The 26847-nt window shown below is 36.4% G+C and overlaps 1 protein-coding gene across 1 annotated transcript; it reads right to left on the reverse strand.

The window, feature by feature from the left end:
- Nucleotides 1-7956: 7956 nt before the first annotated feature.
- MAS1 (MAS1 proto-oncogene, G protein-coupled receptor) lies at nucleotides 7957-26597 on the reverse strand. The gene is made up of 2 exons (XM_074265174.1): nucleotides 26491-26597; nucleotides 7957-9377 (listed from the first exon to the last, which is right to left on the reverse strand). Exon 2 carries the CDS (start codon nucleotides 9307-9309, stop codon nucleotides 8332-8334), a length of 978 nt encoding a protein of 325 aa, XP_074121275.1. The 5' UTR covers nucleotides 9310-9377; nucleotides 26491-26597; the 3' UTR covers nucleotides 7957-8331.
- Between the last annotated feature and the right edge of the window lie 250 nt (nucleotides 26598-26847).

The raw sequence follows: 26847 nt of genomic DNA on the forward strand, positions 1-26847 counted from the left end.
AAAAAAAAAAAATCTACTCATGACTCTTCTATTTCCTCAATCTGTCGTCCTACATCTATCTACATTTCATACCCATCCACACCCTGAAGATGTACAGGAAAAATTCTAATCCATACTATTTCTTCAGGACTAATTTTTCACCCAAGAAAATGGGGGAATATCTGCAGGATCCTTTATCTATATTTCTATATTTCATATTTCATCTACACCTTGAAGATAGATAGTACAGGAAGAACTCTTAATCCATGGTATTTCTTCTGGATTAATTTTTCACCCAAGAAAATGGGGAAGTAGCTAGAGAATTTACTAGTGCATTTTACTGATATGCAGCCCTTTCTTCTATTTACTTTGGTCTGTCACCCAAGAATTCTCAGCTTTGGATGATATGATGTAGAGATAGATAATAATGAAGAATACCCAGTCTCTCTGTGATCATAAACAAGTTGACAATTGGGTTAAGTGACACAGCCAGGAAGTGTTAAGTGACTGAGATCACATTTGAACTCGGGTCCTCCTGAATTCAAGGCTGGTGCTCTATCCACTGCGCCACCTAGCTGCCCCCAATAAGTTATATCCTTTATGGATTTTGAGTTCTCTGTAAAACCAACCAGCCAATATTTAATGACCTTCATTAGGACTTCCCGCTTGGATTCAGTATACCATATGCAAAAGCTGCAGGTTTAATTCCAATAGAATAATCTTTAACTTTTCTTTCTTTTATTAAACTAAGTGAAATAAAACACAACACACATTTGTTTATTGATAGTTTTCTAACCTTCCCCAAACTCAATAATTTTATACAAGTTTTCTGTCTAATATTACATAAGTCCATGTTGCTTCCTCAATTAGGACACAAGCTCCTTGAGGGGAGGGACTATTTCACTTGTCTTTATATATTCTATTAGGACTACAACATATGTGTTCTAGTGTTTAATAAATGTTGGCTGACAATGATCTTGTCATAATGAGAATCATCTACACCTGGAGAGAGAATTATAGGAACTGAATGTGGATCACAACATAACATTTTCACTTCTTTTGTTATTTTTTGCTTGAAATTTATTTCCTTTCTTATCTGTTTTACTTTTTGATCTGATTCTTCTTATTCAGAAAGATAATTGTATAAATACATATGCCTATATTGTATTTACACATATTTTTTTGCCATGTTTAACATATATTGGATTACTTGCCATCTAGGGAAGGGGATTGGGGGAAAAAGGGGAAATTGGAACACAAGGCTTAGCAAGGGTCAATGGTGAAAAAACTATCCTTGCATATGTTTTGAAAATAAAAAGCTTTAATAAAAAAAAATGTTGGCTGATTGATAATCCATATTCTTACTTCTCCTTCAAGTTTTTCCTAATCTGTCTTTGGACAGCATATTGTTCATTTTATCATTTAAAGTTTTGGATAAAATTATAAATGAACTAAATGAGTTCTTTCTAGACTACATTAACTTTTGTTACCACAACATGAACTTTGGTGGCTTGGGCAATGTGCATGTCATTACAGTTTCGTAGTAATAGCTCATGTTTATAAAGAATCTTACAAAGCACTTTACACACATTATCTTTGTAGTGAGACTCTTGACTGATCCTCCCAAGGTTCATTAGCAGGTTGGGTCCCCAGAGAAGAGCTGATTACATTTTCCCCAGAGGTGTATGGGGTGTTTAAGGAGGACTAGCACCTCTGGTGTGAAGGCTTATCAAACCCTTTTCAGAGCTGCTCATCTATCTTTGGTGTCCACTTGGCATCCAACTCTTACCTGTGACTCCAAGAAGCAGCAACCACATCCTGGTAAAAACCATCTTGGCAGAAGGGCTAAATCAAGGTGAGAGTAAAAAATACACCTCAAATCTTGGGGTGCTTTGGGAAGCATGGGAAGATTTCCCCAGTGGAATGGAAAATCTTGACTTGTCTTGCCCTTGGCTTTTGATGACTCTGGAAGTGAGAGTTGTAAGGAATTCTAGTGAGCAAGGAATCTTAAGTGAGTCTCAGCAGTGTAAATTTGTGTAAATTTGTTTGCTGAGAACATGAGAATGTGCTTGCAATTATCTGATGAAATGCCAGGAAAGCATAAAGAAGTCTAGGCTACTCTTCTGGTACATTTTTGCAGACTTGTGTTTACCCTGGAAACCTGGCCAGTTGCTTGAGTAAGCACAGACCTCCTAAAAGGAATGAAAAATATTCTCCTTAGTGAGTCTCTTGTGATGGAGCATCCTGCACCTGGGAGGCTGCTACATCTCAAGAGTCAAGTATCTTCTTGGTTCTCAGCCTATAAAAACTCCTTAGTGGAAAGGGATTTGGAGAATTTACCAAGGAAATTCTTGCCTAGGAATGCCTCCCACAATTCTGTATAGCTGCACTATGGATTTTCCCAGCCGAGGAATTCAGGTGTTGGTGCTTCCTTGCAATGGTGATGATGGTGTTTGTAATAGTGTCTTTTGGTAGCCACTATGTTTGTAAATTATGTATTATTTGTATACTATGAGATTCCTCCTCCATTATGTCTTATTTAAATCAAGGTTCTGAGCAGTAATAAACTTGTACCCACTCTCTTTAAGACTGCCTACTGAATGTGAATTCTGAACCTAGATTACTCTTAGTGAGGCTGACAATTTTGCATAACTCTGCCTTGCTTAAATCCAATTCATATATGAGTCAAGACATCACCTGTGATGTCATCGGTTCTTTTTAAACAAAGGATAAGCAGAAATATCCTCCATTTCACAGCTAAACTCCTAGAAAAAAAATTTGTCTATACTCTTTCAGCTCCCACTGATTTCTTAGTCTCTTTCTCACTTCCCACTGACTCCTCAATGTATTGCAAACTGGTTTCCTTATCTATCCATCATTCAACTCAAATTGTTCTCTTTAAGTTCACCAATGATCTTCTTGTTGCTAAATCCAATGAAATTTTCTCAGTCTTCATAATTCTGTGGAAATACTATCCATGCCCTTTTCCCTTATATATCTATGTATGGCCCAAAGTCCTATCTGGAGTCTTCTCTTCTCACTCTAGATTTTTTTCTTGATGCCTCATCAACTACCCTAAGACCATTTCTCCACAGACTTCAAATTAATATGGAGCTGGCCATTATTTCTCTCTAAAGTTCAAAAACCTACATCATCAACTCTGTTGAATACCTCCACCTGAATATCCCATAGGTATGTCAAACTCATCATATATAAAATAAAATTCACCTTTCTCACATCTCACATCTCATCTAGACTTTCCTATTTCTTTCAATTGTATCATCTATTCATGTTTGCAACCACAGATATACCCACAGCTCCTCACTTTCACCCCAGAATAACACATTCATCCAAAAGACAATGGGAAATGTGGGATTGTAGGTTAAGAGAGATGTTAGGAATGGATAAATAGACGAGAGCCATCTGCACAGAGTGATAAATGAATCCATGACAGTCAATAAAATCAACAAGTGAAACAGAATTAGGGGAGAAGAAAAGTCCCAAGATAGACCTTTGGTAGATGTTTTTGTGACATTCAACTTCATTTATAAATATTTTAAAAATTGTGCGATCTAAATCTCTATGGTTCCTTATAGCTCTGACATGTTATAAGCTATAGCCTAAAACTTATTACATATTCATGTTTGTTTAAATTTACTTTTACTTAAATGTCAAAAATATATTTTTCTACTATAAAATGATAGTGATGGGGAGATAGACCTTACAATTCTGACATTCTGGTATTTTAGAGGGAAGAAGTAGATTAGAAAGAAAAGAAGCATCTGCTTTCTAACGGCTCAGGAAAGATAATTCTAATCATCTAAGCCAATTTTTAAGGGTAGATATTCACATGCCCATAACAATCTCTCTTATATCTAACTAAAATCACTCATGTGATAACTTAAACCCATTATCTCTTTTGGGAGGTTTTTCAGTGAAAATGTAAAACAGTGGGTCACTACTCTCTGAAGAGTAATATTTAGTAGTTCAGGCTTGGAAGAGGGAAAAGAAAAGAGGATATAATGGAATTGGCAAAATATGTTTTCAGCACATTTTCTCATCCCTTTTTTTTTCAGCAAGTCTGTATCTGTTGTGAGCTACTCACTCCATTTTCAATATCCCCAGTGTCTTGGCTAAGGATGTGCTGGAATCATTTCCAACCAGCTGGATTGTTAAATTTTCAATGTGAGCATTTACACCTTGGAGATCAGCAAATGCTAGAAATAAGCATTTATTGTTTGATTGATTGTCTAGATTTAAGAAGGTAATGGAGAAAATGTTAATGATGAAGATTACGATTTTTTAAAAGTGCATCTTCAGTGTCTTCAGTAATCATTGCCCCTTAAGGAGTTAATAATCTAATAAGAAGTAAGATATATAATATATATACACACATACATACATACTTTAAACACAGACCCAAAATTGGTTTCAATGCCTGCTCACCTTTCTTTTAAAAATTTTGTGAGATTGTAGGAACCTAAGAGATTTAAGGACAGGTAAAATATCAACATGTAGGAGAGGGATGCTACCTCAGCTGGATCTTAAAAGGAGTAAGTATAAAGACTTTAAACGACAGAGATAGAGAAAGGCCAAGGTTTTATTCCATGCATGGGAAAAGCATGCCTGAAGTCCAGTTCAGGGAATGGAATGTGAGGCCAGAGGTGGGATACTAAGGAAATAGGTTGTAGAGGTGAGTGGGAGCCAGGATTGTGGAGGGCTGAATCTGGTGGTTGGAGTGGGTTTGGAAAAGAAGGGTGACTTTCACCCATGTGAGGTAAAGAGTCAAAAAAGGCTTAATGGAGGACATGGTGTGTCAATTGAGTCTGGAAGGAAGACAGAGACTCCAACAATATTGTCCTGAGACAGAAAGTAGTGAAGTCATTGCAGACATGGGAAGAATGTGAGTCAATGTGTAGAGACAGAGGAAGAATGAGAATGGAGGGCAGAAAGAGTAATTTAATTTCCAAGGGAAATAATGTGAGATGAAGTGAGATGGATAGGATAGGGTCAGTTTATGGAGGGCCTTGAATGTTAGGAATCGATGCTTTATTAGATGGGTAATGGGACACTACTGGGGTTGTGGAATGACCTTCTCATGGTGATGTATTAGGAAAATGACTCATAGCAGAATAATGACTTGTGGAGGAAAGAAGACTATTTGAGAAGCTATTAGAATTCCAGCAGTGAGAGAAGATGAGGGCCTGGACTAGGTTATGTTATTGGATAATGGATCAGGGGAACTGGTTATGAAAAACACTATGAAGATAGAAATGGCAGGGCTTTCCAACTAACTGAATGTAGAGGGCAAGGAAGATAAAAGAACCAAAAAATTTTCCTTCATCTGTTCCCAATGTATTTCTCCAACATTATTTTCCAAATTCTCCATGTTCCAGTCAAACTGAGTCACATGTTATTTCCCAAATATGCTTTGACCTTTCATCCTTCTTTTGCTTCTGATCATACCATTCTTTTTGCTTCAAATACACTTGCTCTCATCTCTACCAGTTGAAGCAAAGTTTTATCAAAACTTCAATCCTCTGCTCAAATATAATTTCTTCCAAGAAGCTGCCCTTAGTCACATTAGTTAGAAGTGATTTCTCCTTCTTCTGAATTCCTCTGAAATATCTTCTCTCACCATGACACATTTTATACTATCTTGGATTATAAATATAGCAAACTTCAGAAATAATCATAATTTTGCAATCAATTGATAAATAAGCATTTATTAAACAGTACTTATGGACCAGGTACTGTGCTAGGTGTTTGAGGTATATGTACAAAGAAAATAACAACAATTCCTACTCGCAAAGAGCTTACATTCTATTCTGGCAAGGGAAATAAGTGTTTACAATGATGTAGGTCTGTGTACCCTAACAATAGCAGACATAGTAGACCTTCTTCTACATGTGAAATTTTGTTTAGATTATTTACTAGTTGTTCACCTACTTGGTTTTAAGTTTACTGGTATATTATCTTTTGTAGTTTGCAGTTGACAATTCTTTTTTTTTTTTAAACTTGGAAGGCAATGGGTGAAGTGGGAAGAGAATTAGAGATATGCTGGTGACAGCTGGAAAGGCTTGAGAATTTGTTTAAATTTTTAGTGTGAGTATTTATACCCCAGAAATCAAGAAACCTTACAAATCAGGGTTTACCTTGTTTTGTTGATTTTCTAGACTTAGAAAGTAACAGAGAAAATCTAATACAGTAGATTAAATTGAAAAGTGTGTGCTATACATATATATGTTTGCCCCATAGCTGATCATTAAATATTTACCAGCACCCCTACGATGGAATAGAAGGAGAAAGAAGGAGAAAGAAGGAAAATCAGTTGATTTCTCAACACTGAAGGATTAATCTGAAACCTGAATTCCAGTTCTTTATAGCAGCATTGTTAAAAGGTTATATATTCCTGTTCACATTCATATTCAACTTTACATTATTTGAAGGATGAAATTAAGGATAGGCTTAACATTTCCAAATTTCCCTTAGAAATGTTTCAAGAAATTCCAAAACCCCTTTGAGAAAAAATAGTTTTGAACCATTTTGCTTTGAAACTAATGCTGTCTTCTATGATTTGGTGAGAGTGAGAAAACAGTTCCCTAGTTCTCCATTATTTATTCTGCACTTTCTCTGTGAAGATGCCATGTTTTCCCTCAAAAACAAGTCCATTCTAAATGTCACCACCACACACCCCATCTGGGCTCTAAGAATCAAGCTGCCTTCTCTGTGAATCAGATGTTATCACTCACTGTTAAAAGCCTTGGATCTGAACTTTGTTGGCAGTTGGGATGAGGCTGGGCAGGGCAGGAGAGATTCTAGCTCACTCTTCGGACGCTACCTCTCCTGAAAAGAGCCATCCTTATTTACTTGGAGAAGACCATTGAAGAAGAAAGACCATAATAATAGTCTCCTTCAGCATTGCTTCTCTCATCCTTTTAGGAACATGCAATTAAAACAAAAACTAATAAGCCTCATTTAAGAATGTAGTTATTTTGCTTGGTCAAATTGCCACTTGAAAAACTTTATCTCTATGAGGTTTTTGGAAAAGGGGACAGAAGGCAAGTTAACATAGCATGGAGTCTCTAAATTGCACATTTCACACATTACAAGTAATAATAAGGACGTGCAGTCCAAGATAGTGCAGACAGTCTTGAAATAGTTGTATATCCTTGTACATGAGTTCTGAAATGATGGGAAGTGGGCAACGATGCTGGGGAAGTTCTTGGGAAAAAAAAGTCCTGTTTCCTGCCTTCCAACATCATTTCCCCATGATACTCCCATGTACCCTCCCATACCACATGCGTTCTTCCAGAAAAACAAAAACAAAAACAAAAACAAAACAACAAGGAAATGTCTTAGATGGAGAGATAGAGTTCAAGGGAAACTGGCTCTGAGAAAAAAGTCTCCTTCCATAAATGAAAAATCATTTCATTCAACCCCATGGATGGATAGATCTGATTCTACTTATCAATGTTTATATACAATACAAAAGGCTCAAAAATACAATTCTTTAAATCAAGATTTCTTCTAAAGAAAGCTATTGGATTCTATCCTCTAGTTTGGGAGAGGGGTTCATACTCCAATTGTTTTTTCCCCCAATCTTACCATTGTGGAAAGGTCCCAGTAGAGAAAGTCCTTCTATGGGCACAGATCAACAACTCATTTGTAATTTATAGTCTTAGATGATTGCCTGGGACACTGAGATCTAAGTGATTTTCCTGTGTTCACACAACTAGAACATATCAGAGATAGAACTTAAACACAAGCTTTCTTAATCCTAAAGTCATTCATCTATCTATTACATCATGCGACCCTAAGATTATTGCCTAACATATTAGGAGTTACCAGTTCAAGTTTGCAGAAGCTGCATAGAATTTCAATTTTTCTCTATTGTGTTTAAATACTATAAGGGAAAAATGTATTTAAAATAAAACCTTTAAACCAATAAAGTATACATGATAAAACTAGGGGGTTTTTGAGTCTTTTTTCCTTTTACTATTTCAAAAGAATCCAACTTCTAACAAATACTTCTGTTGGTTTTTTTCTGGGAATATTTGTAAAACTTTCATCTAAAAGTCTTCTCTTACAGCTCCTTGGGATAATGCTGGCCCACAATCTTAGAGGGTAGAGGAAGGTACAAAATTAATAGAGGCATGACATAAACGTAGGCAGGTCCAGAAGTCACAGCTCAAGGGTACAATCCAATCATCTACCTGTATCTGGTAAGGACGCCTGCTATCCCATATAAAAAATCAGGTTACAGTGCATTCCAGGGATTGTCCAGGAGATGGCTGACTCCCCATCCGGAGTGTCAAGCAGCACCAATCCCCAAGAGTAAGACCCTGAGCTTCAGACCACCGTCTCCACAGCAATTGCATCAGGGTTGTCTTCCTGGCGTCTCACTTGCATCTCATCTTTGAAAGCCCTGTTGAGGACGACCTTTAAGGACTCCTTGAACGGTTTCTTCTTGCTGCTGCCCACAAAGAAGTAAATAAAAGGGTTTGCACTGCTGTTGATGGTGGAGAAGAGAAGGGAAATATGGTGCATGTTTCCAAAAGTTGGCCAGTACTCGTAGTACAGGAGGTAAAGGAGTCTCATGGGCATGGCGAAAATGAGGAAGATGATGATGGTGACCATGATGACTATGTAGAGTTTGGATGAGTGAGAAGTCCAGCTATTCCTGCGGATCTTCACCACCAGGATCACGCTGGAGACCACCATGAGGGGCGTGAACACGAGGAAGCTCAGGATGGAGATGAAAATAATGACGGCCCTGCAGTCACTCTGGGAATGGCCCTTCCTTCCAATGTCTATGCACATGACGTGCTCCATGGTGGTCACCAAGCAGGAAAGGGCCCAGAGCAGGCCACAGACACAGGCAGATTGGTGCTTGGGCCGGTGACAGCGGTACCAGATGGGGTAGAGGACCGACAGGCAACGCTCTACGCTGATGGCAGTCAGGAGGTAGAGGCCGGTGTTGTAGCCAAATAGAAAGGTCACCGACAACGTAACGATGGTGTAATAGTACCCAGAAGAGAGCTCGTAATCTAGAGCGTAATCAACTGACAAGATAAAGATACAAAAGAGCAGAGAGATGTCGGCAATAGACAGGTGGGTGATGTAGACTGTGAAGGGGTTCCTTCTCATTCGGAAACAGAGAAACCACAGGAGAATTCCATTTTCCACAAAGCCCAGGGGGGAGATGCTCATGATGACCCAGTGCACGATTGGGATTTTCCGGTCCACATCTCCCGTGGAAGTGTTCCTGTGAGTGGAAGTGTTCCCCAGGGTTTCAGGGACGAGAGATGTCAGGTTTGCTTCATCCATGAGGGGGTCTCAGAGTGGGGCTTCTGTTCTGGGAACAGTTCCACAAATATGCCATGCAATCAGCAAGTCTAAGCGGAGAGAGAAATTCAACAGGAATAGTTATAAGGGGTACGCTCGAAACCTTTTTTAAGGAGAGACAATACAATTTCTTTCTGAGGATGACAGTGATGGGGAAGGTTGATTCAGTGACCTTTCATGATCCCTACTACCTTTATAATTCTATAATAATGTGTATGTATGTGTATATATATATATATACACATACACACACATATATATAATGTGTGTATATATATAACATATATACACAATAATCTATATTGTAAATATTTATAATATATGTAATGCACATGGATATATTAAATATATTATAGATATGTATATATAGTAAATATTTATAATACATATATATTACATATATATGCTCTATGTATACATGTATATTGTAAATATTTCTAATATATGTCTACATTATACATATATATATATAGTGTAAATATTTATTATATGCATGTATGTTACATATATAATAAGTACATATATGTATGCTGTAAATATTTATATGTGTATACATTACATATATTTTATACATGTCTGTGCATATTATAAATATTTACAATATATGTACATATTATACATGTCTTATATACATGTATATCATGTTGTGAATATAATATATGTCTGTTACATATATTATATACATGTATATGTGAATTGTAAATATTTATATGTCTATGCCAAATACATTATATGCATATACGTGTATATTATAAATATTTATAATATATGCATGTTACATATATTATATGCATGTATATTGTAAATATTTATAATATATGTACATTATATATATGTATGTGTATATTGTAAATATTTCTTACATATATAACATATATAGTATTGTATATTACAAATATTTATTCTATACCTGTATATGTTACAATACACATGTCTGTGTATATTGTGAATATTTATATGTCTACATTACATATATTACATACATGTATACGTATATTAGAAATATTTATAATATATATATGTGTGTGTAGATAGACAGAGAGAGAAATCCCAGCTAGAAGGAGCCTAGTTAAAGTACCAGCTTGCCCAGCAGGATGGCACATCCCTATAGTCCTGATAGTGCTCCCAGCTGAGGCTGGTGATTCACTTGCTTGGGAGCTGTGAGCTGCAATCGGCCAAGGCGTCCACATCAAGTGGGGGGGGGGGGGAGATGTGGGGAAGGGGGGAAGCTATGCTGCCTAAGAAAGGGCAAACCAATTCAGACCATACACAAAACAGGCCAGAGGGCCTCCATTAATCACTGGTGGGATGAATGGACACTGGGGGGAAAAAGAGCACCAGGTTGGGAACTGTTTAGTTCCTAGTCAAAACTTTGTTTGGTTCTGAAAAATCGCTAAGTAAAATAGCCAAACTTGGCCATAAGAAAACGCCTCTCCAGCTCTTCACTGAAGAGGGTGTAACAGAACCATGGCTGTGGAACATTATATATATTCTCAGACTCATTATATAGATTAGTTTTGCACAAAATGTTTCAATTTTTCTTTCTTTTTAGTCTTTGTTCCAGGAAATGGAGATAGTGGAAGAAGGGCTCTATTTGGAAATGAAGTTAACATAAAAACAAAAATGTACCAATAGAACATTAAAAAAGAAAAGAAAGTCACTTCACCTTTCTCTATTTTATTTTTCCTTCCTTTTATAACTGAGATGAGTCTGGGAAGATGGTGGAGTAGACAGTAAATTTCAGGCTCTCCAGATTTCCCCCACAAACAAAACAAATTTGTGCCTCAAGGCTAACATATATAACCAAGAAGATGGGGCAAAACAGGAGTCTTCCTGGGACAGCCCAAGGAAGACCTGAAAAAAATCCCAGTCTGGAGATTAACCCTTATAAAGGGCCAACACGTTGGGGCTGGCTCTGCACAAGCACAGGGAGGCACTGGGTGTGGCTGGAGCTTTAGCCCAAACCACAAGCACTTGCACTTCCCCCGGGAGAATGGGGAGTCTGGGGTCTGAGCCCTGGAGACATGGCCCTGGGCAAGGAGGAACCAGCACAGGGATGAGTGCTGAGGCAATGGACTCTGGATGCTACTGGCTGGGGCACTGTCAGGCAGGGGGAAACGGGAAAGGAGGGGAGCTCTTGGTTTGGGGTTTCAGATCAGAGAGGAGATCTGAAGGGAAACTGGAGGCACCATACCTCCATAGTGGTATTTACACTAATACTTCTCATTTAAAAAAAAAAAAAAAATTAGCAAAGAAGAAAGAACTCCACCATAGAAACTTACTATTGGGAACAGGGATAACCGAGGTTCATCTTCAAAAAAAGCTGCTTCTACTCCAAAGAATAATGGTAAATGGCTCTATGCTCAGAGAGAATTTGTAGAAGAACTTAAAAAAATAATAATTTAAAAAATCAAATGAGACACACTGAGGAAAAACTAAAAAATAAAAATGAAAACCATTCAAGAAAAACAAGATTATGAAAATTAGTTAAGCTACTAGAAAAGGAGATACATCTTATGATGAGAGTATCTGCACCCAGAGAAAGAACTATAGGATGGAGTATGGATCATAACATAATATTTTCACTTTTTTTGTTGCTTGCATTTTCTTTTCTTGCATTTTTGCATTTTGTTGCATTTTGTTTTCTTTCTCATTTTTTCCCTTTTTGATCTTTCTTGTGCAGCATGATAATTGTGGAAATATGTATGGAAGAACCATACATGATTAACATATTGTATTGCTTGCCATCTAGGGAAAGGGTAGAGAGGAAAGGAGGGAGAAAAAATTTGGAACACAAGGTTTTACAAGGGTGAATGTTGAAAAATATCTATGCATATGTTTTGGAAATAAAAAGTTTTAATTTTTAAAAATTTCAAAAATGAAAATAACTCCCTGAAAATTAGAATTAGGCAAAGGGAGGCTAGTGAAGGTATGAGAGACCAAGAAATAACAAAACAATATAAAGAATGAAAAAATAGAAAAGATGTGAAACATAAGAAATACAATAGATCTGGAGAATAGATCAAGAAAATATAAAAAATAAAAACAAATATAATACCTGAAAGCTGGGACCAAAAAAAAAAAAAAATTACCACAATAATGCAAGAGATAATCCAAGAAAATTGGTTTGGAGTGATAGAACACGTGGGGAAAGTAGAAATAGAACAAATCCACCAATCACCACCTCAAAGAGCTCCTTTGGGGAAAACATATAGGAATATTATTGCAGAATTTCAAAACTCTCAGATCAAAGAGAAAATCTTGCAAGAAACAAGAAAAAACAATTTTAATGCACTGAAGCTGCAGTTAAGAATTGTATAAGACTTATCAGCAGCCACAATAAAAGACCACAGATCATATACCAGAAACCTAAAGAATTAGGCCTATGGCCAAAAGTGTCATATCCAGCAAAATTATATTGAATGAGAAAAAAAAAAGGACATTCAATAAAGTTGCAGATTTTCAGAACTTTAAATAAACCTGAACTCAATTGAAAATTTAACATAGGAGAGCCAATATCAAAGATCAGTTTCAAGGAACTTAACATGAACACATTATTTATGTTTTTTACATGGAAATGTATATTTAAGATTGACATTAGCAATTAGGTAGCTCAAAAGAAAGACTGGGACAGAGTTAAAGTAAAAATAGCGCTTGTGTTACACAAAAGAGATGCAAAGGAAGAATAGATTACAAAGGCAACACTAAGCATTTAACATGAAAGTGTAGCACCCTTCAAAATCTATAAAGACAGAAGAGGAAGGGATGGGCAGAGGGGGAAGGAAAGAGTGGAGGAAGAAGACAAGGGAAGGATCCATGTGGGAAAGGGAGTGGTACTAGCAAGGCAGGTTAAGGAACAGAATTAAAGCAAAGAGTCAGCAGGGATAAGGTGTGTGTGTGTGTGTGTGTGTGTGTGTGTGTGTGTGTGTGTACATATCCATAAATATATCATTGCTTAACTATAGCCTGCTTGGGGGAGGGAAGAATAAAAGGGGAAAAAAAGAATAAGGTAAAAAAAAATGCACAGCAGAGAACAAAATGACAACCCACAAGGAAGTAAAGAGAAAATGGATACTCTGAATATAATTTATTCAACTTATATATATCCTTTCTTGAACTGGTAATTTATTAAATATTTTGAATCCTCTCTAATGTTCTGCTGGGTACATGACAATATACTGTTTTTCTTGTTTTGTTTTCCTTTTCTTCTTTTTTTCTTCTGTTTTTTTTTTTTTTTTTTCAATAAAATAAATTTTAAAAAATAGAGATGAACTCAATTGACCTCATAGAACATAAGCCAAAAGTAATATTCAATCAGGGGAGTATGTAATAAAATTGTGTTTTCTTTCCAAATGTAAGCTATTTTATTAATGCTTACGAAAGCAAGTACCCTAAAAGATAAACCAAACTATAAGAAAAAAAGTCAGAGAAAAGAAAATCAGTCAAAAGCATTTCCTTTATAAGGACTGAGACATCCCTTATGAAGGTAAGCACTTAGTCAAGCTGGTTATTGTTTTAACATACGGTAAGTATAAAAAGAATACATAAGGGGCAGCTAGGTGGTGCAGTGGATAGAGCACCAGCCCTGAATTCAGGAGGACCCGAGTTCAAATCTGGTCTCAGACACTTAACACTTCCTAGATGTGTGACCCTGGGCAAGTCACTTAACCCCAGCCTCAGGGGAAAAAAAAAAAGAATACATTTTCAGAAATATATAACAAATGGATAAAAACATCTGAGAGAACAGGACAAGAACATTGCTGATAAGCATTTAACCAAGAATTAACCTGGAAGTGATGCTATAACACAAGGTTGTCAACACGAAGCCATTTAGGAGGTTTGACCCCTATTTTATCTTAGAAGGTAGTTACCTATAAGCCTCTATATGTAGATATGTATGTATGTATGTATATATTTTGTGTATATATATATGAAATATATGGAGATAAATGATTTTTGTGGCTGACAAGAAAAAACACAATAAAGACAGAACATGATGTGCTCCATGGTGGTCACCAAGTAAGAGCGAGCCCAGAGCAGGCCACAGACACAAGCAGACTAATGTTGGAGGCGGTGACATTGGTACCAGAACAAAGGAATTAACTCTGGGTCAGTGCAGATTTGTCTCTGACACATAATATTTGTGTTATGTTGAACAAGTCTCTTTATCTCCTAATACTCTTTCTTATCTACAAAATGGCAGGGTTGGGCAAGATGGTCTCAGAGATAATTTCCTCTAGATTCCAGATCCATGATCCTACAATCTAGAACAGAGATTGCCAACTCTGTTCCCTCTGCTTAATTCCTTCTCTCTTGTCCCAGACCGATTTACAAACCTTTTTAAGGAGAGACAATACAATTTCTTTCTGAGGATGACAGTGGTGGGGATGGGTGATTCAGTGACCTTTCATGATTCCCACTATCTTTATAATTCTATATTAATGTATGTGTATGTATATATATACATATATATAATGTGTATATATATGATATATATTAATAATATTGTATAGTCTTCTTGCCATGTATAATGATCTCCTGGTTCTACTCATTTCACTCAGCATCAGTTCATAGAAGTCTCTCCAGGACATTCTGAAATCATCCTGCTGCTTTTTTTTATGAAACAACAATATTCCATAATCTTCATATACCACAATTTATTCAGCCATTCTCCAACTGATGGGCATCCACTCAGTTTCTAGTTTCTTGCCACTACAAAAAAGGGCTGCCACAAACATTTTTGCACACGTGGATCTCTTTGCCTCCTTTATGATCTCTTTGGGATATAAGCACAATAGGAATACTGTTGGGTCAATGGGTATGCACAGTTTAATAGCCCTTTGGCATAGTTCCAGATTGCTCTTCAAAATGATTGGATCCATTCACAATTCTACCAACAATGTATTAGTGTCCCAGTTTTCCCACATCGCCTCCAACATTTGTCATTGTCCTTTTCTGTCATCCTAGCCAATCTGAGAGGTGTGTAGTAGTATCTTAGAGTTGTCTTAATTTGCATGCCTCTGATCAATAATGATTTAGAGCACCTTTTCATATGATTAAAAATGGTTTTAATTTCTTCATCTGAAAATTATCTGTTCATATCTCTCAACCATTTATCAACTGGAGAATGGCTTGAAATCTTATAAATTTGAATCAGTTCTCTACCTATTTTGGAAATGAGGCCTTTATTAGAACCCTTAAATGTAAATGTAAAACTGGCTCTTAAGCTAAGCTTAAGGCCCAAATTCTTTTTTTAAAAATTTAATAATAGTTTTTAATTTTCAAAATACATGCAAAAATAGTTTTCAACATTCAGCCTTGCAAAACCTTGTGTTCCATATTTTTGTTCCTCCCTTCCCCCCACCCTTCCCCTAAACAGCAAGTAATCCAATATATGTTAAACATGTGTGATTCTTCTAAACATATTTTCACATTTATCATGTTGCACAAGAAAAATCAGATCAAAAAGGAAAAAAATGAAAAAGAAAAAAAAGCAAGCAAACAACAACAAAAGAAGATTAAAATACGATGCTGTTATCTACATACATTTCCCATAGTTCTCTTTCTGGATGCAGATGGCTCTCTTCATCACAAGTCTAATAAAATTAAGATCCAATTTCTTTTTTTATTTTCATGCATAGATATATATGCATAGACAATTTTCAACATTCACCCTTGCAAAACCTTGTATTCCAAATTTTTCTCCCTTCCTTCCCCCAACTCTCTTCTCCTAGACACCAAGTAATCCAATATATGTTAAATGTGCAATTTTTCTATATATTTCCACAATTATCATGCTGCACAAGAAAAATCAGATCAAATATCGAAATAATGAGAAAGAAAACAAAAAGCAAGCAAACAACAACAAAAAGAGTGAAAATACTATGCTGGGATCCACAATACATCCCCACAGTCCTCTCTCTGTATTCGGATGGTTCCATCACAAGAGCGTGGAACTGGTCTGAATCATCTTGTTGAAAAGAGCCACATCCATCAGAATTGATCCATATAGTCTTATTGTTGCCATGTACAACGATCTCCTGGTTCTGCTCATTTCACTCAGCATCAGTCCGTATAAGTCTCTCCAGGCCTCTCTGAAATCATCCTGCTGGTCATTTCTTACAGAGCAATAATATTCCATAACATTCATATACCACAACTTATTCAGCTATTCTCCAGTTGATGGGCATCCACTCAGTTTCCTGTTTCTAGTCACTACAAAGAGGGCTGCACAAACATTTTGGCACATACAGGTCCCTTTCCCTCCTTTAAGATCTCTTTTCGATACTACTGGATCAAAGGGTATGCATAATTTGATTATCCTGTGGGCATAGCTCCAAATTACTCTCCAGAATGGCTGGATCATTTCACAACTCCACCAACAATGTATCAGTGTCCCAGTTCTCCCACATCCTCTCCAATATTTGTTATTATTTTTTCCAGTCATTTTAGTCAATCTGACAAGTGTGTAGTGGTATTTCAGAATTGTTTTCATTTGCATTTCTCTGATCAATAATGATTTGGAACACCTTTTCATATGACTAGAAATGGTTTCAATTTCTTCATCTAAAAATTGTTCATATCCTTTGAACATTTATCATTTGGAGAATGGCTTAAATTCTTATAAATCAGAGTCAATTCTTTATACATTTTAGAAATTAAAGGCCCAATTTCTTAAAGTAATTACTTTTTCTTCTTTTAACACAATGTTAATATTATCCTTACTATAATGATAATTAACATTTAGTTAATGCTTTAAGGTTTGCAAAGCATTTTACATTATTTGAGTCTCATAACTTTTTGTTAAAATATAATAAATAAATGCTAAACATATAGTAATGTTGTAGTATTCTCAATTTTAAATAAGAAAATTAAGATTTAGGGAAATGTGATCAACATATGGTAACTCAGGAAGTCCTAAATTCAAATGTAGCTGTAGAGGGGCAGCTAGGTGGCCCAGTGGATAGAGCACCAGCCCTGAATTCAGGAGGACCTGAGTTCAAATCTGGTCTCAGACACTTAATACTTCCTGGCTGTGTGACCCTGGGCAAGTTACTTAATCCCAGCCTCAGAAAAAAAAATGAAAAAAAAAAAATTAGTTTGCAAATTTGGCTGTAGAATTATTATCTATGTGATTTTGGGACAAGTCACTTTGCCTCAGTTTCCTCATCTATAAAATGAGCTGGAGAAGAAAATAGTAAATAGGATCCTTGCCAAGAAAACCCCAAATGGAATCATGAAGAGTCATACATAGTTGAGAGGACTGAACAATAGTAACAACCTCAGCTAATAAGTATTAGTGGCAAGGTTCAGATCCAGATATCCCTGACTTCAAATATCGCACTGTATCCCTTATGTCACACTATTGTATTATCTTTTTTATTCAGTAGGAAACTTGTATTTAGTTAATTATTGTATAACATTTAATTATAATATTATTTCTATCCATCTTTTATCTTGAGCTTTTTTTTCCACATAAATCCTATGTATAATTTTTAAAAATAGTTTGTGTATCCAAAAAAATTATTTTGTCTCTATTTTTAAAGTCTTTAAATTATATGCAGTAATTAACGTTTTATAAGATTATAATGAAATACATCCTTTGATAAAACTAGCCTTTGGTACTGTTTCCCCCACACACAAACACACACACTTTTTTTTTTTTTAAAGTAACCTTGAATAACTAATTTAAATAGAAAATTATTAAGTTAAAAAGAATATTAAGTTATGGCAATGATTCAATTCTATATAAAGTAAAAATAGTCTAGCCTACCTATCTTTTCATATTATCATGGATTAAAGAGAAATAATATTTAGCGTCTTATTAAATGGGTAGCAGGAAATAAAGATAGGGTAGGTGTGACTTGGTGGCAATGATTTCATACCAAAGCTTTATATACTACATGTGATTGTTGTTGTATTGAATGCAATATTTCTGCTTACAGTTCCTAGGTTGAAATTTCAGATAAGGCCCCTTAAGTCTTCTCAGTGCCCAAAGAAACAATATCTTCTATTCTGCTGCAATATGGAGTTTACTCTATAGCCAGGTAGAGAGAAAATAGAAGTCCATGGGCTGTCTTTATGACTTCACCTTTTTTCCAATGTTTGTTTTTTCCCCTTTCCTTAAGTAGATAGCCCACAGTGATGAAAATAAAGTCTTCCATGATCTGGGCCAGATTCTTCAACTTTGCCATAGTTAGGGAAACCTGGGCATTTTATCTATAGAAACAATGCTTGAATGTAAATTTCCCTAGTTCATTTAATAGAAATTTTAAGTAGAGAGGAAACTACAAAGATACTAAAGAATGCCTGATTTACCTTCCAGAAACTCTTTAGCCTCTGAGTGTCAATCTTTCAGATCCTCAAGTTTAGATGGTACCAACGCACAAATAGCCTTAAAAGCTGAAGTACAGATAGATAAGGTAGATTGTGCTAATTTCAGGAGCCAAGAGAAACTTTTTTTCTAGGGTTGCCTCCCTTTCCCCACCAATATCTTTCTCTTCTGATCTGATACTGCCTGAAACTCTTTTAATAAGGAGGAGAAGAGGAATTTTTTTTTTCTTGGTTAGAGATAATACTTGAAACAGGGAACCTATGTACTTAAATCTCCACAAAGATATAAGGCTGATGTTAGATACTTTCCAAAAGAATTTCCTATTCAGGTTAAGGTGGGAAAGTGAGAGGGAACCCATACAATGAGGGAAACATAAATTGCCTATTTGAGAGGCAGATGTTATTGACTTTCAAGATTACTCCTAACTTCAATAGTGGGACCTAGGAAAGTTACTTAGTAAAACTAAGAGAACTTTTTTTTTTTAATTTGCTAAAGAGTTTTATGTGCATTAAATTATTTAGTTCTCATATTACAGAAGCAAATACATGAAGCTTTTTGCACTCTAAATTATATACTATTATTATGGATTTTTTTTATTAAAGCTTTTTACTTTCAAAACATGCACAGATAATTTTTCAGCGTTGACCCTTACATAGCCTTGTGTTCCAAATTTTCCCCTCCTTCCCCACATCCCCTCCCCTAAATGGCAAACAACCCAAATATATGGTATACATGTTAAAATATATGTTAAATCCAACATAATATATGTTAAATCCAATATAATATCCAATATTATACAATTGTCTTGCTGCACAAGAAAAATCAGATCAAAAAGCAAAGAAAATGAGTAAGAAAACAAAATGCAAGCGAGAAGAGAACTTTTCTAACATAGGATTACCAGTTAGGCCACAGATGTAGCTCTCAGGAACTACTGGGAGAGACAGAGGCTGGTGGACCACTTGAGCCCTGGCTTTCTGAATTGATGGGATGTCCATACTAAGTCCTATGTGTCGAGCCTGCGGGAAGTGGGGGGGGGGGGGGAAACAAGGCTCTAAGTGGCAGCTGAAATTCTAGCTCTGGTAAAATGGGAAGACCTAAACTCCTCTTGTGGTGTATACCTCAGTGCACCAAGCCTTTCCCCTCATTCTGCTTCTCTCCCCCCCCCCCCCCCCCATCACGTCTCAGGGCTGGCCATACTAATTTTTCTTTTCAGTTCCACAGTGGAATAAACTCTAGTCTTTAACTCATAATCTGAAATGGCATAGCCTTGATTTCCTCTTAATGAACTTCAGTTTTTATTACTAGCAGAAGCAAAGGTACTTTGGGTACATGAAGGCATTTATCCTCAGGCAGATTGTTAGGGCTTCAGATGGAAGTTAGAATCAGAATGATTGACAAAAAGCAGCTCCAGAGTCTAAAGGCTGCTTGAAGCATCCTGAATCCTCTTAGAATATCCCTTCAGAATCTCTTGGTTAAAGGGGAAAACAAAAAAACAAACAAACAAAATAAAACCTCAATGTCACATTCCTATAGGGGAAAAAAAAAAGGTATATGTGTATGGGGCTGAGGGAAGGGTTTAGGGATAGTTCATGCAATCTATATCAATAATGGCATATGGTCGCCAAAAGAATTGATGTAATCATGGGTTGCTTCTGAGGAGGAAAAGTGTACAGAACTAGGGAAGGCTTAGTTCCTATGGGCTCTTGACCCAGCTAGAACAAATCTAAAATATTGCTTTCATTGTTGTTCATTACTTTTCAAGAAAGACATCAATAAGCCAGACAAAATGCTAAAGGGTTCAAGATCATGCCATATAAATTTCAATGAAAAGACCATAAGATTTAGAGCTGAAAGGAAAATTAGGAGCCGTCTAGTCTCTTTTCATTTTATATATATGGAAATTGAAACCCAGAGAGGTTGTGACTTGCATAAATCATAAAATAATAATAATTATCATATATGCATGTATATACATATACATACAGATACATATATAAATGCACACATATAATGTATATAATTTTAATGTTTGCACAGAACTTCAATATGTTATCTTATTTGCGCTTTACCACAACCCTGGGATATTATTATCCCCATTTTACAGATGAGAAAACTAAGGCTAAGACAGGTAAGTAAGATTAAGAGCCCAGGCTCACCGAGTAAGACTGAGAGAAAAGATCTGAATTCAGGTATTTTTTGATTCCAAATTCAATACTCTAGCTACCGTACCATTTAGCTGCCCTGCTACTTACAGAACTCCTGAGTGACTGAGGCGTGATGGACTATTTTTAACTTTAGGGAGGGCTAGCATATTAAAAGAGATATTAGATTTGTTCTGTTTGGCCCTAGAGAAGGGCAGAACAAGGAATAACAGGGAGATAACTACACAGAGTTGGATGTAAGGAAAAATTCTCTAACAATTAAAGTTATCAAAGGAATAGAATGGTCTCCCTGGCCAAAAAAAAAAAAAAAAAAGTTTCCCTCTTTCCTGGAGGTCTTCAAGCAAAGGCTGATGGAAATTTGTAGGGTTTGTGGTAGAGTGAATACTTGTTCAGATATAAATTGAACTAAATATCCTCTACATGTTCCATTCATTTCTGAAAGTGAAAATGTCCATCCTTCATTTTTGGCTAATGGCAGCCAGGAAGTAGAGTTGCATAACTTCATGAGCCTCATTGTCTCTCTTCCAGAGTCAAAGTCCAGAGGCAGAATAAAAAGTCAAAATGATTGTCGATGATAGCCCAGAATGCAGTGGATGACTTTGGCATCTTAGACCAAGTTCCAAGCGATCAATATACTTAATATGTTGTATTTATAATATACTTTATATACAAATTAATAAAATAAATTAATATACTTAATAAGACCATCCATTTCCTTGTAAAATAAACTTTTATATGGGACTGAAATCTCTCTATAACATCTACCCATTCCTTCTAGATCTTTTTTTGGGGGCTAGGCAGAACCAATCTAATCTTTCTTCCAAAACAGCTTTCCAAAACGATCTTTTAGGCAACTACACTAAATAGAGTAAGATAGACTGCTCCCAGAAAACAAGAAGAATGAATCTCATTTCTTCTCTCTCCTCTTCAAGTCTGAGCTTAATTAATCTTTTAGAAATATACAAATGTATCCTTGAGAAGTTAACGCATCATACAAGATCTTGTTCACCCTATAGTCTTTACCCTCATAGAATAACTGCCTTTTTTCAACTGACACTGTTGGCTTGTTCTTGAGGACTTTTACAAAACACTCTGGCTATATGACAACCCTTCAAGTTTCCAAGTGCTGTTCTGAAATGGCCTTCCCCGAACCCTATATACTCTACTCCAATATGATATGAGTGGGGCAGATTACAACCTGATTATAATCTCCCATGTTCCAGATGTAATGCTTCCTCCTAATCCTTGCATCAAGTCTTTCCTCCTCAGGGATGTATTGCCAACTGGAATAGGTAAGAGCTGATTATTAAATTTTCAGTGTGGGCATTTTCACTTGCAAATTGGCAAATACTACAAATTAGATCTTGATTTATTGTTTTCTCTAGTTGTCTAATAAAAAGATGGAGAAAATTTTAATGAGGCAGATTAAATTTAAAAGTGTGTATTGTCAGAATTTTTTTCCCCAAAGTGCACGTTGTTAAAAACTCATTAGTATGCCATTGCCTCAGAGCCTTATAAAATGGAAATGGGAAAGAATAAGCAATAAACTGAAGAAATAATAAATGTTCTATGATGTTTGAGGAATTCTAGAGAGGTAGTATACTCAGCCTGCTTCCCCAAATTTTCTTGAACACAATCAAGAAATGGGACAGAGGAAGGAACAATGAAAACATCCTTCAAAATTCCTGTCAATATTGTCAATATTTCTTCAATATTACCTGTCAGCATCTGATTTGTCAATCAGAATCAAGCCTTAAAAAGTGTAGTTTAGTATATCAAGTTTTGTATAAGAACTAATTAAAGCTATCCCAACCCAGTCTCATAAATAATAGTTTGATAGCATTAACAGCTTTAGTGGGCAGTGACATTACTAGAAAAGGGGTCAGGAAACCAAAAGGATTAACTGCCTCAAGTTAAAACATCAGATTATGACTAAATGTAAGAGTTATCTGATAATGACCCTTGGCTATGCTTCAAGAACTAGTCAACCACATTCAGACAGTAAGCCCACTCAAAATGCCCCAGGAGGAACCTGTGAAGGGGAACAAACAAACAAACAAACAAACAAACATAATTGAATCAGATATTTGGCAAATTGCCACATGCCTATGACTAGAATATAAATTAAATCCTATCATAATGACCCTCCCTTCTTACAAGCTCAGGAAATTTCTGTGGCTGCAAAGTTTTGTTTGAATAAGCATCCTAGAAATCACTAGGATTCTATAGGGTCTGGAGGTGAATGGAAGGCCAAGTTTAAGCAGTTAGGGAATTAGTATTTGACACTGGGAGAGATGTAGGTAGCTGGAGTGTATGTTTTTCTGCCTGGCACACAGCGTAACTCAGTTACAAAAAGCTCCCAACCAAGGTACAGAGGAAGTCATAGAAACCAAAGAATTTGGTACACAGGATAAGTCATTGTAGGCTAGCTTAGTGGCAGGGTCAGGTCTGAGTTTAGGAAGACTCCTGTTCCTGGGTTCAAATCTGGCCTTAGACAGTAGCTATATGACTGGGGCAAGTCACTTAAGCCTGTTTGACTCAGTTTCCTCATCTGTAAATGAGCTGGAGAAGGAAATGGTCAAACACTCCAGTCCCTTTGGCAAGAAAACCTCAAATAGGGTCAATAAGAGTTAGACACGACTCAGAAAAAAAAATGACTGAAAATATTAGTCATTTTAGAGATAAAATTCAAACACAAATCCTTCCTGAACTCAGGTTATGTGTGATTTCTATCACACTACTCAGTGAACTAGGTTACCAGGAATAATCCTTTTAGGCAAGTACACTAAACAAAGTAAGATAGCATCTGCTCCCAGAAAACAAGAATGAATCTCATTTCTCTTCTCCCCTCATCAAGTCTGAGCTTAAGCAATCTCTTAGAAATGTAGAGAGCTGGGGAGACTTCTATAGTACCTCCCAGCTCTTTCAGACAATCTTTGGTGTTTTTGGACAAGAAGGATAAATTGATTCACACTAAGGGTTAATAACTCCAAGAACTACTCTCCTAAAGATATCTGCGTTTTAAGTCGGGACCACCACGCTTTTAAGGAAAGGGAACTCAACATAAAAAATATGATGGAATTCTAGGCAACATGGCACCTGTGTAGAAGGGATGATTTTGGACTAGGGGAACCTTTTTGGCCCTCAAATAATATATTATCGAGTGCCTTATGTATATTAAGGCTGATTCTACTTAGGGTCTGTAATTCTATCCAAGCTATAGAGCACATATCCTTATTTGGGTAATTTCGTATTTCCCTCCCATTTCATCCCTGATAACATGGAGATAATACTTCTTAAGACATTTCTCTGAGTGGTTTTAAGAAAATTCAGACATATCATGATAAGGGAATAGTTAACCAAATTGAAATATATAAGCATTGGTATCTAAGGAACAAGTGAATATGAGGAATGCAGAGAAACATGGGAGGACTTGTATGAACTGATACAGAGTAGAAGTAAGCAGAGTATCATTTGCACAATGACTCTAATGCTATAAATGCAAACAACAGGGAAAGGCAGAAGAACACAGATTGATTGCAATGTCCAATTTTGATAAAACACACTTTTCCAAACTGTTTGACACAGTCATTTTTTTTCAGGTAATCTGGAATAATTGATCTTATTATAAATTAAAGCATAATAAGGGGAGTATGTATAAGGAAATGATTTGCTATTAAAAAATCAATAAAATTTTATAAAAATAATAAAATGAAAACACTATAGAACACTTTGCCAATATGAATCTTATGTATATAATGCTATGTTATGAAAATTATTCAATCTGTAGGGAAGTTAGGTGTGAATATTTCTTTAAAAATTGAAATTTGATTGGTTGTGCCCTGATAGATGTATAGGCTATATTTATTTTTTAGCCAGAGAGAAACCAAAAAGGAAAAACAAGAAAGAGTATTATACAAGAGAAAACTAGTGAAAATAACTGAAGTAAAAGTATCTTTGTTTGTTGTTTATTGTTATTTTCTGGAAACTGAAGAGGCTAGCAACTCCCCTGCAATTCTCCTACAGTTGTAATCTCCCAAACTCCCCATGCCTCAGGACCCTTATTCAACAAATCAAAATGAACCAAATGGAAACAAAATTCAAGAGGAGCAATCCAGATATCTATATCCTATTCTTAGACCCAACCTTATACTTTTTTTTCCCCCTGAGGCAATTGGGGCTAAGAGACTTGCCCAGGGTCAAACAGCTAGGAAGTGTTAAGTGTCTGAGACCAAATTTGAACTCAGATCTTCCTGACTTCAGGGCTGGTGCTCTATCCACTGCGCCACCTAGCTGCTCCTTTATAATGCTCTTATAGTAATATGTAGTATTGTATAATTATACTATTATATTGCACTCCAAAGTACAATCCTGGAAAAAAAATTCTTTTCCCTACTGGATTTCTCAGGGCAAGCATTAACACTTATTAAGTATCAAAGAGTGGATGTAGAAGACACCTCGGATAAAATCCAATCCAACGATTTATTTTTTACAGATGAGGAAATTGGGGTTGACATAGTTAAAGTCAGAGGCAGTGACAAAGCCAAGATGAAAATTCAGCTCTTTTAACTTACAGTTCCTTCAAGGATACTAAGAAATGAGATTTCCATAAATGGTGGTATTATGTAGGATAGGAGCATTTTACCTGAATTAAATGGCACGTTAGTTATACTTCTCATCACTCTGTTCCAAACACATACAAACCCCGTCAAACCTACACGGAGCAAGCAGAATACTTTTTCCCAAAAGGTGACAGAAAGATGAAATTTCTAATGATACATTACAACCTTCTTGTTGTACAAATTATTGAAATGACCTAAATCAGCACCAGATGCCTTACCTAGTCAGCATCACTAAGATACTGCCTACACTCATGATCATGACTTCCTTTTGTCAGAAACTTTGCCATCAATAATTGTTCTTCTATTTTGTAAACCACAAACCTAGTGCTGATGCCTTGTACCCAAGAAGGGAGAAGCCAAGTAAATTCTGCTCTTCTTTGATCCTCCGCTTAGAGCTGGAAGGGAGCCTAGAAATCATAGGTTCATAAATCTAGAGCTGATTTTGTCTGATCCCTTCATTTTTCAAGGTAAAATGACTGGCCCAAGGTCACTTAAGCAATGGACATACCCATCCCCCAATCCAAATTCAACACTCTTCTTAACACATCACCCTCTCTCCCTGACATGTACAATTGCACACTTTGTTCAAGTCAATATTCCAAAATCTTCCCTAGTAATAGGACCAGGAGATAGGGAGGCAAAGGGAGCATCAGACCTCTCCCAGCTCCCCTGTATCAGTCCAAACATCTGGCCAGAAGAGAACCACTTTTGCAACTTGAGATTCCCCCAACCAAAATTTGACCTTAAAACCTTCACCACCTAGTACCTTGAGTCAAGGAGAAGTTGCCTAATAGCAGTTTTCAAAGAAGGCTGGGGAAGATGTAAAACATCTGGCCAAAAACAACTAAGACCCGAGGACAAAGCTCTCTGAGGTAACATCGTGGAACCGAGAGAGCTTAGTGACAACACACATCCAACAAGCAAACATCCAATACGTGACAGTGACCAACGCAGAAGCAATTTTGTGAATGATAGTTTTTCTTTTTATTCTGGTTGGAGGAAAAAAAAAAAAACATGGATAATTAAAATAGGAGCGTAGACTTACTAATCTTATCTCATGGGAGAGTCCAGAGATGCCCATGGGCAGGATCCTCTTCAGTGTTCTGGGGCATCTGTCCAGAAGAGCAGGATCCCCCTCCTCCCCCACCTCCAGGTGGAGGATCTCCAGCCTCAGTCACTCCTTGGAGGATGGCTGGAGCCTCCTTTCTCTACTGAAATAAAGGGCTGCTCTCCCACGACTGAAAATATTTGCAATGTGCCAAGCAGATGGTCCCACGCTTATCAGCAGAAGCTCTGCTTCCCATGGCATCATTCAGTGACACATCTGAGGGAAAATCTTCACACTGAACTGCAGTGGGCATGGAGGGGAGAGTGACATACGAAAATGGACCTGCTTCGGACT

Source organism: Sminthopsis crassicaudata, chromosome 4, assembly GCF_048593235.1.
Source record: "Sminthopsis crassicaudata isolate SCR6 chromosome 4, ASM4859323v1, whole genome shotgun sequence".
Lineage (NCBI taxonomy): Eukaryota > Metazoa > Chordata > Mammalia > Dasyuromorphia > Dasyuridae > Sminthopsis > Sminthopsis crassicaudata.

Bases quoted from the DNA above. Each gene is read 5' to 3' on its own strand.
- MAS1 (XM_074265174.1), bottom strand. From the start codon at position 9,309: ATGGATGAAGCAAACCTGACATCTCTCGTCCCTGAAACCCTGGGGAAC.